General features: G+C 36.6%; 1 protein-coding gene across 2 annotated transcripts in view; it reads left to right on the top strand.

Moving 5' to 3' along the window:
* Positions 1–12360, top strand: part of bcl2a (BCL2 apoptosis regulator a) — a 48869-nt gene extending 36509 nt beyond the window's left edge. Inside the window, exons 2-3 of one of the 2 annotated variants that reach the window (XR_014531580.1) lie at positions 9361–10640; positions 10683–12360. Coding sequence is in view for 1 of the 2 variants with exons in the window: in XM_083530060.1 (XP_083386186.1) it covers positions 9361–9495 (135 nt within the window). In the remaining variant the exon portion in view is untranslated. Of the gene's footprint in view, positions 1–9360 lie in introns of both variants that reach the window. The other variant, XM_083530060.1, reaches the window with a different exon arrangement.
* The last annotated feature ends 8604 nt before the right edge of the window (positions 12361–20964 follow it).

Below are 20964 nucleotides of genomic sequence, written 5' to 3'. Positions count from 1 at the left end.
TTAATTTCTTTGATTCTCAATCATTTCCTGATCAGTGATTTGTTGTTTAAGACTATTTAAGATTGTACATTAGCACAATCCTTTGCCCAGGAGTGTTCCAGTGTAAATCCATTAGTTAATAATTCATCTCCAGTATCTGTTTTATCCTGGTCCGAGTCAGTGGGGGCACGGCCGTGCACAGATATTTTGAGGGGCAGTCGCCCAAACCACAAAAAAGGGACACTAAGGGGGTAGATGCTTGTTAGAACAAATTATCCAGATGTTACAAATATACAATTGTAAGAGAAAACGGTGCACACTGTAATAATAGAACATCATGTTTTGATAGAACATCACAATTACACATTGCTGATAATAACAGAAATTTCTGCATTTTGATATTTATTTATTCCTTTTACAGCAAAACCTTTTTTATTTGGTACTATGTCTAAATATCTTAAGAACCTCATCATTTATGATTCGCATTTACACATTATTTCTTAGAACGTTGATATTTTGTAGAAGTTGTTAACACCTTTAGAAGAGAGAGAGAGCAAAGGATTACCAGCTCAGCCGATAAACGCAGAGGGGCATTGGCTCCAGCCACCAGGCCACCCCTGTGCAATTTAGCATAGTCTACCCAAATACCCAAATGTTTTTGGAAGGTGGGAAAACCTGGCGAAAGCCCAGATGGATGTAGAGGGAACATGCAAGACGTAGTACAGAGTGTAACATGAGCTCAGAAACAACCATATTTGGATCTGTGAGGCAGCAACACTACACTCTACACTTATTAAATATTTTCAGAAATTTAGATAGTAATTTGAAAGGAATTTGACAGCTTCACTCTTTATTGAGCTCGTAACCCATTTTGACTTTGCCTTTAGGACTACTGCTGAACACGTTTATCCTGGGCCTCGTTTATTACAGCATTTTGTTTATACTGGTTGTGGAGTATTTAGGCAGATAGCGCTTGGTAATTGAATACTGAGATGTGCTTCAGGCTCTGAGCATGAAAGAGTGTATATAGTGGCTGTGAGGGGACTGAGAGTGGGAGAGGCGCATGAATAATGCTGTTCAATGAAGGAAGCCTGAAGGCTGAGGACTCTGCCTTTTGTCTGGGCTGCACGGTGTTCAACCGGGAGTTCAACACAGAGCAATTACCTTTTAAGGATACATTAGAGTAAAGGTCAAAGTGCCGTTCCTTGTTTTATTAATTTATTATTATTTTTCTTATTAGATCCTCCAAGGTGTTTGGGAGCTAGACTCGGTTTACACTTTACTGTGGACGTTATATTGGTGTAGGGTGTCAGTTTGGCTGGCTGTGGAGCTTGCTGGTTCGCTCACTTGTGTCACCTTGATCAGAGACAGGGGTCAGTCCTTTTCTTCACCACTACCCTGGTAAGAAATGAGATTCTGTTCAAAGTGCAGGGCCATGGTGACAGTGTCACGCATAATTAGAGCTTCATTTGTAATGAATATACGGAGGTGTGGATGTGCCGACCATTACAGGCGGTGAATGGGTTTCTGCAAAGAGGAAGAAGAGATTTGTGGAAGAAAAGGTCACAAAACTCAGACTAGCAATATATAATAAAGCATTAGGGGGTGATATAACAGAAATATCACATGATAAGTATCATGTAGTGGCAAAAGTATTCACCACAATTTCAAAAGTAAATGACCACAATTTAGAAGACATCGGTGATGTCATAAGACATCATTTAGTCATCCTGTTCAGCCCCAATTCTAGACATATATACTGAATTAATAGTCAACAGGGCATACTATCATCATAATAGTGTCACCATTATAAGAGAAGGATTGTGATAGCCTGCCAAATTTAACCTTCAAGTCATTTGATACAGCAGCTGTGTTCAAAGAACATTAGTAGGACGTCAGACAAGATATATTTTTATTATATTAGTTTTGTTGAATTATATACTTGCTGAGAAATATGCAGAAGGTTACTTGAAGAGGGAGTAATGTGAATGTGTATGTGCGAATTTAAATGAGAAAGAATAATCAGCATCATGAATGAGAGCAGGACGACTCTTGTAATGTGTGTACAGTTGTCTTTGTGCATGTGTGGTCGTTTTATCAGCCATCTATGTTGCTGGCTATGTTCCATTATTCAGTCCTTTTGCATTTGTTGACCAAGGGTCCAACAGATGCCCTATACATAATTTTGGAATGAGAAGGAGGGTGAAAGTGATCACTCTTTCCAACCAGTGGCGATCTTATTTCATTCAGCGGTGTAACAGTGGGTATCATGAATGACCTATTAAGTGTGGCGTGAGGGTAACGGAAACGCGATTATGTCCATGTCCAGCTGTGGCCTTCAAGCTTACGCCTGCTTCATTGTGACTTAGTGAGCAAAAAAAAAGGCCATGTGTAAGACACTAAAACCTTCAGCGATTTCTGTTCACCTCATTCTACAAGTATAGTGGATGTTGCGTTTTTTCCATAAACATGATCACTATGCATGTTGCATGTTAATAACTGTATTCTAGATATAAAATACAGTGATCTATATTGCTTGGGTCATAGCATAGAAATGTTTCCCTCTATTTCTGGCTCATTGAACTTTCTGAGAGGCAGACGTAAATATATGCCCCTTAAAAGTGAAAGAATGTACGTAGATTCATAGATAAAGCATTCGTTCCAGTCACATGAATCAGGTCGCAGATGTTCTTTAGTGAAATGCGCCAAAAATACACTTCAGCTTTTTGTGCATGCACTCATTTGTAAAAAAGAAGATCGAAGAAGTTGTACCCCCAGGGTGAGCGCAATTGGCTAACAGAGGGGGCGTGAGGTCATCTCCTGGCCATGTGCCAGTGAGGAAATCTGGAGGATGTGATGACACTGTCACACTGACACCGAAACCTGCCACTATACTTCTGCTTTCTTATAAGGGCCTGAGCATCTTTAAGTCGAACAGCCATTCACAAAGTTGGTTTGGTAAATCAAACTCTTCCTATGTTCAACTGATTGCAATTTGATGTAGTCTTCAGAGAGGAAAGCACGAATGCATGTGCTGCTCTGTCCTGTCTTCTTATAGAGCATGAGACATACGAAATTAGCTGAACAAGTGTTCTGACATTTTTATAAAGCTCCATATAATGCTTTACACTGCCTTGTTATATCTCGTTTAGTAATCAAAGCGTAGTAATCCTACCCCCCTCCCCATAATGAGGTGAAAGCTTTACACACTCCTCATATAATTATAATGTAATCTAATTCTTGGAATATAATTTTGCACTTACATGCTTTTCTTCTTTGAAGGATTGCTCACACTGGTGGATGATTTGTCTTTGCTTTATTTTAGTTTAGCAGCTTTTCCGCCATGCTTTTGCTATTTGAGGGATGGATGAGTAAATATGCAAAGTAATATCACGCATTTGTCGGTACAATTAAAATGATAAGTGCTTAGCGCTCATGCATTTTTGGGTCGATGCCAGATACGCTTTTGGCATTCATGGAATTTGTCATTTTATTTTTTGAGGCACAGTCTGCTGTCAACCAACCTAATTAAATGTTGTTAACAGGCATGAAATACAAAATACCTGAGCATGCAAGGAACTTGGGAAATGGTATATTTTACCTCAGAAAATTAACCATACCTCTAATTTAATATTGGGTGTCACTATATATATATATATATATATATATATATATATATATATATATATATATTCTTCCAAAACTGCTACCAGTCTTTGGATGCAGTACCATTACATTTTCAGTTCACTTCAACTAGGACACACAAAGCTGGTTCAGCTCAGTAAGAGTGCCCCTGTGCAAAAAGTGAGCTTTATGAAGATATTGTTTACATGGGAAGAATAGACTGCTATAGAGCTCTGACCTCATCCCTATTGAATACCTTTGAGATGAATTGGAATGCTGACTGCACCCAAGGGCATCCTTGCGTCATTTACATCAGTACCTGACTTTACTAACACCCTTGTGGCTGAATGAGCACAAACCTCCAGAACCACACTTCAAAATCTAGAGAAACATCCCAGAAGAGTGACAGAAAACAGAAAATAGGGACTAAATGTGGAATGGAATATGCAAAAAAAAAGCACTTGAAATCTCAAGAAGAGTCAAAAGTCAAGAAGTTTTATTGTCATTTCAACCATATTTAGCTGATGCAGTACACAATAAAATAAGATATTTCTCCAGAACCCTGGTGCTACATAAAACAACATCGAGCTACATTCAGAACACAGAGCTAAGGACTAAAGTAAGTTGTCCTAGCCACATTAAGTGCTTCATATACAACCTAGTGTAAACAGTGCAGACAAAACAAGACAGTGTAGAACGTACACAAAACACAAAATAACACTGCCAGTAAACCAACTGTATAACGTATAATGTGTTATACAGTACAGTGTGCAAAAAGAGTTTACAGAAAATTGTCTACTTGTACTTGTAAATATAAAAATCTTGTACAAAACAGCAACAGCAGCAATCAAGTAGATGTGTGCAAAACAGCATGTATAAACAGTTCTAATAGTTATTGTAAAAGAATAAAGGTCAGGTGTTTTATATATATATATATATATATATATATATATATATATATATATATATACACACACACACATTTGTTGCTCATGTTATTAATTACTCAATTATGAATGCCATGTTTTCTATCGAGTCCACAGTCTACCAATAGCTTGCTTATTCTGGCACAGTTTACTAGGTGATAGATAACATTTGGGTGTCTGAAGCAATAAGCCTAACCAGCTGAGCAGCATGAGATGGAAGTATGGCTAACAGGCCCTCTGTGCTTCCTGCCCCACCTTTTTTACCTTCCACTGTTGCTGAAAGCAGGGGTCAGAGGCAAGGCTGTGTTACCGAGGCCATTAGCAGCGGCCTTGGGCAAACATAGGCAGTCTGTTCAAACATGGGGCGGAAGCAACCCTAATGAGGATGTTTACTGAGGTGGAAAAAAACGACATGAGCAAACAGTGATGTGGACACACATCGACACTTCATTCCTGTCACCTCTCATGCTCTGGGGCCTGCCACAGGCCCTAATCACACCGGTAGGCAGTATCGCCTGTAAAAAAAAAAAAAAGGCACATAGCATTGTCAGCTTTCCACTCGTTGACATCTCAAATGGTACAGTGTGCTCCGTCTATTGTTAGTGTGCAATCTCATAGTCCTTTTCCTCTGGTTGGACCTAAAACAATTGTCCTTCAAGCCTAGCTTATTGCTCAGAGCCAGGTGTGGTGGAGTAAATGAGATGCTGATAACCTGCAGGAAAGCGAGGCGGCCAGTCAAGAGATAGACAACGTAGATAGGTAGGTATAAATAGAAAACGGTAACGGAAGCATCTTGGGAGGTTGCTGCGTTTTTTTTTTTTGTCTGTGTAACAAGGCTGGTGGCCATTGTTAGTGGTGTAAACACACTGTAGGCCCGGCTCTTGTTTCATCGTTAAATATGTTCTGCTGGATCAGCAGCACATGGTAAAAGAAACTGTGATCTCAGTCCATCTGGACTGATAGCTAACAGTCATTAGATGATTGGGGTGTAACCTAACTGTTGGTGATGTTCATGATCGACACAGCTGATGACCTGCTGGTGTAGACATGTGTAAGATGACGCACTTGGATGATGGTGCTTGGTGTCAATGGTAGCTTAGTCAGCTAAGTTGATAAAACCTGCTGTGCTGCCTGCCATTAATACTCTGTGGCAGTTTAGAACAGGTTGGTGTGTATTTGCCAGATTTTATTAAAGAAGACATTTGTGCAGCGCATTCATAGCGTGCTCTGTAGAAAAGCACACTACAGTCGCTTGCACAAGTATCCTCCCCTTTAGATATTGTTCATTTTATTTTGTAATGGTAAAATCTGCAAGTAAAATGAACCTAATTATAATTGTCATGAATATGCAAAAAAAATATCTTGGAATATTAGAGTGAAGATACAAAATCCGTATAGCCTGCAAAAAGATTTACAAATAAACATTATAAAAATGACCACCACTAGTGTGAACCCTGCTTCAACCAATTGCCATATGTAAAGTAGATAGATATTTTTTTATCCCATTTAGAATTTATGCAATAGTTTGGGGGGGAACGGGTGTTTGGGGGTGATGTTATGCATCATTACAATTACATTGTAATGAATTGGAATTGGAATATTTCAGTTGTAAAAATTCAAATTTCAACACTGGAAAGTTCAAAAACCCTGCAAGTTCAGTACTTGTATCGGTCAGTTTTTTGAAAAGGCTCCTTCATACATTAGACCTTTTCCTCACATAGAGTTTCGTGCCAGGTGCAAACAGAAGCTGAGCGCTCTGTCTTTTACAAGGTGCCAACTTGTTAATATTGCATCAGCACATTTGGAAAAGCTGTTGAAAAAAATACACGAAGCCCTTTTGTGCGAGAGAAACGGAGATGCATCTGTACACCTACACGCACCGAAAAACTGACCACCTGTCTCATCCGCCCATGCACAGTTTGATCGAATGGGTGTGTACCTGAGCTTTCTCCCTGCATGTAGTGCAGAACGCCTGCAATGCAGTCTTTCAGGCCAACCCGCCCACTTCCTCCCTTTCCATCTCTTGACTCTGTTTCTGTCTTATCTATTTGTTCCTTTGAACAGTCTCTCTTTCTCTGCCTCTTTTTTCTGTCTGTCACTTTGTCTTGATTTCACCCTATGTTTTGTCTCTTCTCCTTCCTTCACTGTTCACTCTTCTCATCATGTCTCTCTCACCCCTATGTCTTCTTTGTTTCTTTCTCTTATGAGCTTTCTCTTTCTCTCCCCACAGGCCATTCCAATGCTCATGAGACGTGGTTTTATCCAAAGCAAACAGTAGGGCACAGGGCGGCACCTCACTGTGCCATCTAGAGGCCTGCATTAGGAGGATGCTTTAGTGCTAGCTGTTATAAAAGCTCTGTTTTTTGTGTATTAGGCAGCAATTGTTTGTAGGGGAGGATGAACACATGCTGATGCAGAAACAGGCATGCATATATGCATAAGCAGTTAATAATCTTCCCCTGTTTTTCCCTCAACAAACTCATTTATTTTGCCACTATCCATTCATGGATGACTTATTACTGGGTAGTCTATATCTGACTCTGAGACACTATCTCACCAATGATTTGCATATTTTACAGCCATCTAAAGCTATGCATATATATATATATATATATATATATATATATATATATATATATATATATATATATATATATATATATATATATATATATATAAAATCACCACAAGTAGCTTTAGATGGCTGCAATATATATGCAGATCATTTGTGGGATTGTGTCTTAGTGTCACAGATAATAACAGTATATATATATTAGGGGTGTAATGGTCCTTTTTAAGCGCGGAACATGGTTCAACGCATTAAGTGGCGGATCGCAAATTTGTTTAGTCTCCGGCTCACACTTTCAGTGCATTTTTTATTATTGTTATTAAACTTGAAAACATAGGCAACAATGCCAGGGGTATAGAAAGAACCTAGAGTTAGCGCAGTGTGACTGTGGCTACTTACTCCATACCGGAAATAAGATTTGTTATGGCATGCATGAAAACGCTAAAAAGAATCCACAGCGCTAGCGTTAGCCGCTAACTTAGAAATGGATTCTTTAGCGTTTTATGTCCAGCTTCATGAATTTCTCTTAAAAAGAATCCTGACAATTCAAAGCACGCAAAATTCTATTAAAACACACACACACACACACACACACACACACACACACACACACACACACACACACACACACACACACACACACACACTGTATTCCCTATATTATCTACCCAAATTGGGTCTAATTTTTCCATTTATTTCATTTTGTTTAAGCAATTTAATTTGTGATAATTTAATTGATAACTCAATTTAAGCAATATAATAAAAAGATTTTGCATTAATTTAGTTTTAGAAAAATTTTAGAAAATAATATTTTATAGATCAAGCAGACATTTTATATAAAATTGTTTTAGAAATCTAAACTGTTTACATCTTGATCGCAAATGTTAATATTAATGAACGGCGTTAGTAATGACAAGCAATTTTATGTTTTTTCATCTCTTCTCCATAACTGTCCCGAAATTTAACCGAACCTCAACTTAAAAACCGAGGTACATACCGAACTGTGAATTTGTGTACTGTTACACTCCTATTATATATATATATATATATATATATATATATATATATATATATATATATATATATATATATATATATATATATATATAATATATATATATATATATATATATATATATATATATATATATATATATATATATATATATATATATATATATATCTTCATCTCATCCTCACTACTGGGAGTCATGTCCTCTCTATCCACTAAATCTATGATAATATATCGCCATGGTAGCGCCATTTTGTCTTAGGTCAGGCATAATTTATTTTATTTCTGGGAATGGTGTTTAATAGGGGTTCTCCCACTATTAATTTTCCATCACCTCTCTGGGGAAATAGAGGCTCATTATTTCCTTATAAATGGTCCAGTGAGCAGGAAGGGACGATGAACTTGGCTATTTCCTCGTGGCAATGCTCAGATAAGTGGTGATATTTTGAATGCTGAGCGACAGCAGCCTGTTGAGCAACACACGCTGTGGGTTTTGACTGCACTGCTCTGGGTTTTACCTTTGCCTTTTCAGACCTGCTGTCTAAAATGCTCCAGGACAGAGAAGCAACAAATGCACTGTGGATAGGAGGGAGGAGACAGAGGACTGACTTAAGGAAGAATGCCTGTTGATTATATCTATTCTTTACCTCAACATCTCTCCATTGTACGGAAATGTACGGCAATAGCAAAAAAGAATCTTAATAGAAATCCTATTATAGGTGCATTGTCTGGCATTTGTTTCCCGTTTAAATATTGGCAAGTTTTTTTAAATAAATAGGAGTCTATTTTTCCATCTGTTTTCATCTTTTTCTCGTTATATCTTTGTCGTGCTGACTGGTGGCCTGCAGGGATTCTGTCTGCACAGATGTGAAGTGTCTGGTTTAGAAAACTGTGAAACACAGGGAGAAGCACAGAGAAAAGAAATCCATAAGTCGTTTGTTAATCCATTGTTTTATTTATAGTAAATGTCCTTCTTGTAAAGTATAAAGGCGGATAATATTATGACATAGAGTTAGTCAGTGTTCATTAAACTGTATTTGATTTATAGACGATGCCCTGGTCCAGAGAGACATACAAGTGCTTTGAGTGCACTGAGTATTTATTTATTTATTTTTATCTTCTGCTGTTAGGGCTAATATGTAAATCACTACTATCCCACCAGTGTATCCTGTCATTCAAAGGTATTGGAATGTGTTGTGTTTTAAGGACTGACTTTAAATGTTCCTCATATTTCTTCCTCTGTTTTTCAGGATGCCTTTGTGGAGCTCTACAGTCACCAGAGAGCATCTCTGTTCCACCCCTGGCCCTATTTAAAGACAGTCTTTGGTCTGGCAGCACTGGGAGCAGCAGGAGTCACCATCGGCGCCCTTTTCTCTCAGAAGTGATTGTGGTGAAGTTGATGATATCCAGATCATCAACATCCGTCTTTCTTTCACTGTTTCTCCTCTGGCTTTTGAAGGCCCTTGGTTTTTTTTATCAGCGTAGCACTGCCCTGCTGTTCCATCCATGTTCTGGAGCTGTCCTTGAGACTAAGTGGAAGAAATGCATTTGGGGAAGAAAAAAAAAAAAAAAGACCTAATATAACTATCACTGCCATGTATAGAACTAGATATGTATATACTTACACATATAAAAGCACACACAGCACAGAGCACAAATTCATGGACCACATAAGCACACACAAATGGCGGTTAGTTCTATTGTTGCAAACGTTATTTACACTTGAACTATGACGAAACTTTCAGAAGGCCACGTCTGATACTTATTATGATTTCATTACTTTGTGTGTAGCATGAAATGATATCTGTATAGCATAGGAGTTGAACCACCCCCCCCCCCCCCAAAAAAAAAAAGAAAAAAAAAAAAAGAAAAAGAAAACCCTGCAAAAAAAAAAAAAAAAACGCTCTGAAGCAAGAGACTGCGATGAATGCTCCATTGTCTGAATGCATAGTGGATAGCTCCTTTAATTATTATTTTTTTTTTTGCATGATGGCCTTTTTAGCATGGAAAAGTACCACCTGTGTGGACATTGTTGGCTATATTTTTGTTCTTTTTCTTTTTTTTTGGAAAATCCTTCTCCTTCTCAACTGTTTCTCAGCATACCTCTTGAAAGGAGCAGATGCTATTTGTCTCTCATTAGGCATGCTCGTCTGTTTGATTTGGCGGGCGAATCTCTGGGTTTGTCCTTGCAGTAAAACTGCTAAGGTTGCTTTGAACAGCTTAAAAGTTGTTTTTCTGGGATATACCACACCTGAATGTATAAAGACCTGTCTCTGTGCATGGTGTGACACTCTAGAGACACATCTCATCTGGTGTGTATTTGCTTTCATTTCACGTCCTTTTTTTATAAAAAAAAAAAAAAAAAAAAAAAGAAAAGAAATGGAAGAAAGGGAAGGAAATTTTTGAGGGCTAAAATCTATCATGTAAAATTTATTTTAGCAACAGGACAGCAGGATCCATGTAGAGAGATGTAAAAGTGTGTGTGTGTGTGTGTGTGTGTGTGTGTGTGTGTGTGTGTGTGTGTGTGTGTGTGTGTGTGTGTGTGTGTGTGTGTGTATTTGATTGTAAGTAGAACGTGTTGAGAGAGCTTAGCCAGAAAAGGTGGGTATATCTCAGCCACTACAGCAACAAGAGAAAAAGCAGGGCAGCTGGGGGCAGCCAGGTGTGGCAGATAGTTGAAGGGGAATTGGGAGGGGGGCAGGTGAGGTACAGCAGAGGGACTCCAGCTGGAAACAGAAACTTCATTCAGCCTTGCACAGAGGGCATCCAGGAAGCAAAAGCTTGAGAATGACATATAATAATTATAATAATAATAATATAATAATAATAACAATAATCCTATCAACATTTTATTATTGTTTTCTTGAAAAAACTAATTTCCCATACATTATTTCCTCGTTATTAGAAAGTTATACATTGGGACACACCTGGACATTTGAGATGGCGCAATGGTGGTCTAATGACCCACTGGAGAAAAATCTATCATTTCAACTATCGGATTTCCGTATATTCCATTCATCAAGTACAGAACCTTGACTGCTGTGCCAGCACTGCCCACTGAAGAACCCCTGAAAAAGTGCTTGGGCTTCCCACCTTCCCGTGTGCTCCCGTAGGAGCCGTAGGAGTCAGCTTGAAGTTGAAGTTGACAACCTGAACCTGTGTGCTTCTGCTGCTGCTTTCATCCTGAATGGACATTGTGTGGAATCAGTTATTCTATTGCTTATTGTAGCACATCCGTCTGTCACATTCAGCTGGGGGGGTAGAAATCTTTGACAATCATGGTGAATCTCATGTAAATATTGTAACCATTCATTTTAATATATCAAGTTATTGGACTTTTTTTGTCTCCAGAATGAAAGTCATCAAAGAATCACTCGGGCTGAACAGCAGAACTAGTGTTTCATGTTCGAAAGGTACAAAGAAAAGCAACAAAAAAAAAAAATAAAGCAAAAAAAAAAAAAAACGTGGACATAATATGATGTTAACCTTCTGCTATGAATGCAGATGTATCATGTTTATAATGTATCTTATAAGTATCTATGGGAGAAAATTGAAGACTCGCACTGCAACATCATGTATTTAAATGGCTGCTAATAAGATGTGTAGCTCTCAGCAATGTAACATCCTTGTCATCGGGACACCGTATGATGCTGCTTTATGATACAGCAAAAAACTGCCACTGGTGAGGAGCTGTGCTGAAATCTCCCCTCTCTGTAAGCTTCACTCATCAGAAAAGGGCGTAAAAACTCAGACAGCCTTTGTGTGATTGTATAAACACTCCGAATCAAGAGGAACTGTTGTTTGCCGAGTTTGACAACTGAGGTCAGGGATTAAGTTTCCCAAAAGAAACTTCTGTAGATAAGATTTTGTAGACAAAATACTGCATCTGGTAGTTGGATTTTTTTTTGTTGTTGTTGCTTTTAAACTGCACACAAAAAAAATCTTTGTTTATTTTATTTGTTTATTTTATTTTTCATTTAATTTAATTTAATTATTTTTTTTTTTAGGGAAAGAGGGCTCAGGCCATGAGGTGATCCTCCAAACCAATCTAGTGTAAATTTACAGAAAAGGTAGCTCGCTAAGCTGTAACCTTAACTCAAGTTGACTTGTGGAAAGTGTTACAAATTGCCATTATTGCGGTGTTGGGTACTCTTATTATTTCCCTGTTTAGCACCTTTCAAAAACAGAATCTGACATGTCTCCTTTGTCCCCAGGAGCAATTATAATGCATCAAAATGATTTTGAATGAATTGAGAGACACAGAAAAGTTGAAAAGTAATAACTGCAAAAGATTTTAGTGCAATCTTAGAGCCTCAAATCTTAAAACTTTTTTTTTTTTTTTTTTTGCAGAATGTTTGCAGTTTTAATTGGACAACGTTCTCATTGATTATGTTGGCTGGGGCAGAGTTATGTGATTCTTTTGAATTTTTTTTTTCGCGTTTTCTAGAGTTCGTCCTGGTTTTATACATTTTTTGTTATTTAATATATATGTATATTTTATTATACAAATCCAATATCAAAAGTTGGGATGCTGTGTAAAATGAACATAAAACAGAATGCAATGATTTTTAATCTCATAAACCCATATTTTATTCTCAATAGAACATAGAAAGTATATTGAATGTTTAAACTGAGGAAATGTGCTAAGAAGACAATGACATTTCTGGATCATATTCACATATGGCTTCTTCTTCGCATGGTAAGAGCTTTAACTGGCCATTGTGAATGACACAGTGAACTGTGTTCCCAAACAGTGATTTCTGGAGGTGCTTTTGAACCCATGCCGTGATTTTCATTACAGAATCATGCCCATTTTTATAGCAGTGCTTCCTGAGGGCCTGAAGATGATGGGCATACAATATTGATTTTCACCCTTGTCCTCTGCATACAGACTCTTACAGAATCTTTTGTGTACTGTGTAGTACTGTACTGTAAATAAGATAAGTCTTTGCAATTTTATTTGGAGTAACATGAAATTGTTGAACTGGAAATTGGAACTTGGAAAAAGATTGGAAATTAGAGATTGTTCCACAATTTGTAGATATATATTTTTGCAGATTGGTGATCCTTTGCCCATTTAAATTTCTTTATAATTATACCCAATCATGTTTCTAACTTGTTGCCAAATAACCTAATTAGCTTTAAAATATTCCCCTATTTTTTCTCTTTAGTAACACTTAGTTTTCCATTTTTTTGTTGCCCTGTCCCAACTTTTTTGGGATGTGTTGCCGCCGTCAAATAAACAAATTATAATAATTATAATTATAAATATAAATTATAATAATTATTTTTTTTTTACTTAAAAACTTGTTTCTTTAGCTGAAACATTTGATATTTTCTCATATAATGAATGAAAGTAAATAAAATATTGGTTTATGAGATTGGCTAAATGATTGAGTTGTTTTTATTTATATTCTGCACAGCATCCCAACATTTTTGCATCAGGGGTTGCATAACATTCGTTCTCCCATTACTAAAAAAAAAAATTCAAAGCCAAAAAAGGACATTTTCTAGCGTCTTAATTAGAGTTAATTGCAGATGTGGCAAAATCTGAAAGTCTAATCTATACCGTATATATCTCCCTTTTACCACTATGCATTGTTAATGTTTATGTCCAATGATAAAGCATGAAAGCATTGCTTTAGTTTCTTCATCAGTTTAATTATCAAAGTGGGAGTGTTTATCTGAGTAAAGATGGGAGGCTTTTCCGCTGTGTGAACTGATCGGTTCTAATTTCTGTCTTTATGGCAGTACCACTAGGTATTTAACCTGTTATTTACATTATGTATGAGTGTGATTGTTTTTTTTTTTATATATGATTATTATTATTATTATGATTTTGGAGTTGCTTTCAGCTATGTGATTTTGTATGAATTTCTGCAGAGTCTTGTTTTCAGAAAAATAAGCCCTAAACTGTTCTTTGACATTGTATGTAATTCTATGTTTAAAAAAAAAAAAAAAAAAAAAAAAGAGGTTAATGCACTTTTTTTGTCTGTTTAGGCAGCTAACATCAGAGAACCTGTTCCAAATCATGCCACAACGAAAGAGCCAAGCTATTCATAACATTCATTTTGTTCGGTTTTGTACCTTTTATTTCACAGGGTAGCACTAAATTTCATTTACCGAACCTATAAACCTGAACAAAATTTCCACATTCTTCTGTATATTAAAAAGATAATACCTAGTGGATCATAGTTTACTGTACTTTATTATCAGACCCTCTTACTGTAGTCTTATTTGTTTGTTTCGCTTTCAAAATGTAGCCCGTGAAAACCACTGTTCAAGCTGTTGTTATGTTGTATTTTTGTTTTAATTTATACTCATAACACTTTGGTATTTCCAATGTGCCCATAGTCTTCTTCCTATCATAAGCTAAAAATTCTGAGTTCTAATTAAAAGAAAAAAATATGCCTTACCATCTGCGATCTGTCACTGAATCATTGAATCAAATTTAATCCATAGCACTCACACTTATAATCTGTCACATTTTTCTATAGTGTGTGTGTGTGTGTGTGTGTGTGTGTGTGTGTGTGTGTGTGTGTGTGTGTGTGTGTGTGTGTGTGTGTGTTAAATAATCCTTTGTTTAACTTGAGCTTGTTGAGATGAGTGTGAATAAGAAAACGTGTCTTATGTACTTTAGTCAACACATCAGAAATATCAGGGCCCTAGAGTGAGGAGTCTGTGTGTGTGTGTGTATGTGTGTGTGTGTGTCTGTAGTCTGTAACCTACTGAGATTGTTCTCAGTAGTTTCCATCACTGTGTCATAAGCGCTACAGCAGACGTCTCACAGCTTGTCAGACTCCATCTATAAATTTGGGCGGACATTCCAAAACTCTAGCATTACCTCCGGACCTGCTGGAAATGAAAGAGATGGTCACAGCGACGCCGGTGCTGGTGTTCACACTCGTTTCTTCAAGCATTAATTTCTTCACGTCAGTAAGGACAACTGGGGTGTTTTTTCTAGCTGCAGGGCTTGAACTGCAGCAATCCCACTGGAAATCTCCATCATTCAACATTACACCAAACTAACCTCCTCCTGCATTCAAAGCCCCCCACAGCTGATTCACAACCTCCTCTTTTGAGAAAAGGGAATGAAAAACGCAAGCTTGGAGAGTTTCACCCTCGGGAATGGCAAGGCAAATTTAGCTCAGGTTTTCGAGTTCCGGTGCAAATACGATCCTCTCAGCGCATGAAGTATTTGAAATGTTTGGAAGAAGGAGAATTTGGAAGGTTTATTTTTTATGCTTGTCTTCATGGACTGCCTGTGTGCACTGCTTGGTAAATGTGCACAGCCAAGGGGGGAAAATTTGAGCTCTAAATATCCATACTTGTGATGAGGGATTTATTATTAATTTGAAAGAAACACAGAAAACGTAATTACAAACCACTAATGCCAGTAATGTTTGCATGGGAATTTTATATTTAAATCAGAATCCCATCTGAGAAAATTTTTTCAGTAATCTAATATTTTAATCAGAAATCTCACGTTCTCTAAACTGACTACAAAGAAAATCTCATTTAAAAATAGGATCAAAATATTTAGTAACATTTTCCCTACCTATATTTTTTTATCTTGATTATGCATGAATTACATTCAGAAAACAGTCAGTCTACTCTTTTAGCCAGTGTTTTCAGGGACATTTTGTACATGTAAAGAATAAAAATGGAAATAAAAACTCAATAATCAATGATGAGGTGGTGTAATATGGCCTGATGCAGTTACTGTTACCTGTACCAGAATTATACATTTTCTTTTAACAGCATGCCCCAAAGTGTTTTATTTATCTTATAATACAGCAACTTGCCATTGCTGCCAGAATTTCTTTCTTTGTGCACAACATATAATATTGCAAAATCTACAAAACCCATTAGTTCCTGTTATTACCCTTATATCCAGCTTCTATTTATTTTTTTTCCCTCTTGATATTGTCTAGTTTCAAAGAAACCACAAAATACAAAGCCCTTCACGTTTACCTCTGACTGATACAAAGCTCAAGCACTGTAGACTTCTCCTAAAAATGCTACAAAAGCATCCCTTCACAAGTTACTGTATAAACAATTACACACCTTTTAAACTTTTTAACTGGTGCACCTTTGTAAATTGTTACTATAGAAACACCAATGTATTAGGATGTGATTTAATTGACAAAAACAACATTTAATGGCATTTAAAAAGGTTTCATATGCATGATTACGCCATTTTGCTAACTTAGTATATTATTTAAACACTTTTTAAAGTTAAATTAAAGTGTTATTATTTGTTTTGCGATCTTTTTATTGTTTAAGCAGAGGACTATTTTGTAGTAAAGTCATTATAAAGGTAAACACTGACAAATTTACCTCACATTTAAAAAGAATAATAAAGTCAATGCAAAAGACTTGATTTCTTCTTAAAAAAATAAAAAATTCTATTAATTGAGGTCTTCAATTGATTTGGATAACATTCCATTTAAAAATATCAACACCTCAGACAATGTCTATTTCAACATTAGATTATTCTTATTGTTTAGATAAACAGCTGGAATTGATTTAATTAATTAATTCAGTTAAATTAAATTTATTTCCTCTTGCGTTGCTGAAAGCAGAAGCAAGTTATTTACCGTGGGAGGGCAACTCTAAACTGGGTATTACTTTTCACTGGTATGGTAACACTAACCTGGAAAAGGGAATGAAGTGTTTCTTTAAAGGTGAATTAAAGTACCTAATAAGTACAAGGATTACATTTTTAGGCTTGTTTCAAAGACAGAGGAAAAAGATTGATTGCATATAAATATTTTGGACAACCATATTGTTGTTAGAAACAAGGACCTGAATTTGATTGATTAGTCAAACTAGTCATGTTCCTCTACACGTAGCTTTTACAGTTAACATTGTAAGAGTGGCACATTTTCTGTCTGCCTGTGAAGTTTGTGAACCTCAACATACTATAAATACATACATACATACATACATACATACGTACATATGTACATAGGTATATACATAGAAACCTAATCCTGTTCTGAGATAATCTTTAGGCATTGGTATTCAACATAACATCACTTGTGCTAATTGAGACAAAAGCTTAACATCTAAACTGAATACTATCCTCAAACTTCACCCGAAAAAAATCCACTTGGATGAAATATAATTTTTTAATTTTAATAGGTACTGTTATGTGTTCATCATTGCTTCACAGGGATTTTACTGTTCGGGTCATTCATAAACTGATCATTTGGGCCCCTTACATGTAATCCATCTTTGGAATTTCAAGTTCGTTTAGTCCTAATCTAGGCCATACATTACATCGTTTTCCATTCAATTTAACACAAATTAATTTTGTAGTAGACAAAGAAGCCCTTTGTCACCATTGTTATATTTTGCTCCAAAGCTTGTGCAGTTTATGCTGTAAAGTGGTAACATATTGTATTGCTAGTTTTTTTGCCTGCCCAAACAACAGTTGTGTCTAATGCACAGTAGACCAGTGGCACCCAACACAGAAAGTGTTGGCTCAGTGGTTAAGGTTATTAAGGCTTTATAATAATGATCCTAGAAATGACAATTTGGACTCTTAGATTAAGACTCTTGACCCCAGGCTGCTATATTGTATCCTGAAAAGATATAAGGACAGGTGGCTTCCTGGAGGTAAAATCTCATCATAAGAAAACACTGTTTTCTTCTCACACTGTTTCTGTTCCTGCAGAAATCATCATCAAAACCTGCCTGATTCCAGTTATGTATTTATTTTTTGTTTGCATGGACTAACTGCATTTTCTAACAATTCTATTTTTTTTTTCTAAACATAATCCAATTTGTCATCATAACTATGCTAGAGCAGAAACATACAATTCCAGTATATTGTTTGTCATGGAACAGCCACAAAGAACAAGCAGGTAATGAGTGAATGTATACACTGGTACGCTTAAAATGGCAGCCTACTTTTTGACTTGTGAAAGACAAACGTGACACTGGCATAATTTAAATAGGGGCAGACAGGAACCAACTAACTTTAAAAGCCATTGGCAGGGCTAAAAAAGCATGTTTTAGGTTAAAGGGTGTCAACTAATGATGGCAAAACAAAGCTTCTATCCAACTGTATTGACAAAATGTTCATTACTTCACACTTTAAGTATGCATCAGAAGCCTCTAGTGGTCAAAAAATATAAGCGTTTGTTGCATAAACTGTTTTAGATGATATCACAGTGTGCAAGATTAGGACAAATAAATCAGATGAATTTATTAGTATTACATTACATGAGAAAAATGTAATACACCTAATTAATTCTAATGTAGGTGTATAAAACTTTTCTCACAGCCTATAAATAACTTTGTTATCGCCGGTAGAGCAAGGTTTTATTTTTACAATCATGTATTTAAGTTTAAAATCTACAAACGTATAGTGTTTAACTGGACAGTGAATGGTTTTCCTTGAAATGTGCAAGGACTAGGTTTGAGAGAGTGAAAATAATTGTGCAAGGTCAAAGTCTAGATGACTTCATACAATATGGCATTTCAAGATAATTTTTAGGAACCAATCCTTGAGGCTTTAAATCATCATCAGTGACACCACAGAAAATAAACATGACCATAAATACAGAACTTTACTCAAAAGTATCATACATACATACAGTACAGTTCTGTGCAAAAGTAAAGGGAGAATGCTTATAAAAATAAACGTGTTAAGCTTTCAGGTCAGGATTAATGGTATCCTTAATGCTGAGGGATACAGGCAGATAATTATCAATCATGCATTATCATTACAGAGGCATCTGATTGACCCCAAATTAATTCAGCAGCAGGACAACAACAAATACAGGCAATGTCATTAAGAACTATCTTCATCATAGAGAACAACAAGGAGTTCTGGAAGTAATAGTTTTGGCCCCCACAGAGTCCTGATTTCAACATCATAGAGTCTGTCTGGGATGACATGAAGAGACAGAAGGATTTGGTTCGAAATTTTTGGAACAACCTACCTGCCTAGTTCCTTCATAAACTGTACATAGAAGTGTAAGTTTTGCAGGCAAAGGGTGGTCACACCAAAAGCTTGATTTGGATTTATTTTCTGTTAATACTGTTAACTTTCTATTTTGTTCATTGATAAAAAAAAATAAACTATTAACACATAGCATTCATTTTTTACAGCAAGTATTTTTTACAAGTGCCTAAAACTTTTGCACTGTACTGTACATAATATAACATTTTTATACACTGTTTTTCAACATAACACCGGGGTTGTTAACTGTGGCTAGATCCTCTTTAAAAAATCAATTTATACTACACCAAAACATAGACAAAAACAAACAAGCAAACAAACAACCATAAAGCACTGTGATGAGATAATTGGTGCTTCACTTATGTCTCACCAAATGGCTTGGGGTATTCCTAAAAGGGACATTTTAAACCCTTCCAAGGGAGTTCACCAGGGGACATGTTAACTTGTTAGTCCCTTCTGAGTCTCTGTATGTGCAAACCATCACATTTTCTTTTAAACAAAATATAACAATTAACTGCATTTTATTGGGACCTGGGCTTTAGTGCATTTTATTTGTTCATAGTACTAGCTATTCCATCACCTTCCATTTACTTACACAGTAATATCCATCACATTCCTTATGCTTTCTTCTGGTAATGTTTGTTCTCTAAAAAATAGTTAGCAGTTAGGATTTTTTCACTGAGGTGTCGTTAACTATAAACTTGTACTAACATGGTGCAATGGTTAATTCAGTGTTAACCCTGTTCTTATTATCACAGTACACTGTCGTCACACTCATGACTAGCAGGTTCTCTTGCAGTCACACACCAAAAAAGACTATGTTTATGGGTAAGCAATGTACAGAAACAGAAATGGGTAGCTGTCCCTTTATTATTAACATCTCCCTGCTATCTCCCCCTGACAGCCTGTGATCTGTCTCAGACCCCTAAGACTCAGCCTGCCCATTCTCATCCTTAGGCTCTTGGGTTTCAGGGCCTGTAGTTCAGCCTGAAGCTCAGAACTTGAAAGTCTGCTTTTCAAAAAGAATTTCTGTTTGATTCTTGTACAATAGAACTTTGTGTGCACACGGACTTTGTGATTGTTATCCTAGTGGGTTGGACAACATATTGCTTTTTGTTTCTTTAGTCTGAGAGACCTGTAGCTGACTTAGCATCATGTACATTCTATAGTTTACGCAATATTAATGGCTATTTAAATTTTAAGTTTTAAAACACAGAAAAAAACCCCAATGATCCAATTGGATCAACCATTCCTGGGTTTACTGCATAACAGTCTAGAATTTACAGACTGCAAACAAATAAAAAAAATCAAACAAACAATAACATCTAATGAGTGTTGTGTCTGTGGGTGGAAATGCTGACGATAGATGAATATGAGTAGAAATGCCTTTTTTTTAACTGACAGGTAGAATATAGTAAATAATCAAATAATCGGTCAGATGTGTTGAGCAGAAAATCATCCCAAAATTTCACTTCTGTTAGACAGTTAGACTCAAATACATAGTGGAATTTCAGAAAGTGATTAGATACAAGTATGTTTTATAAACTAGTGCCATATAAAATACTAAAACTAAAACCATAGCTTTAAAATTAATGCTATGGTTGCAATTAACTACCTGGTTGGTTCATTCTCAGTTCAGTTCAGGGTTGGCTCCTTCAACCCTGAAGGTTTACGTGTCGCGGCTTATATTACCCCGCCTGGGGGGTAATCGCTGGGTAAGCACCCTCTTGTGACACGTTTCCTCCACGGCGCCCAGAGGTTGAGGCCCGGGACGTGACCCAGAGTGCCTGTCTGGGACTTGGCCGTTGTGTTGGTGGCTCTATCTGAGCCCCCCTTCGAGCCCCTGGCCGAAATGGCCCTTATGGACCTGTCTGTAAAG

The sequence above is a fragment of the Silurus aristotelis genome (genome assembly GCF_946808225.1).
Source record: "Silurus aristotelis genome assembly, chromosome: 25".
Classification (NCBI taxonomy): Eukaryota; Metazoa; Chordata; class Actinopteri; order Siluriformes; family Siluridae; genus Silurus; species Silurus aristotelis.
This window is presented reverse-complemented; position numbering and strand designations above follow the sequence as displayed.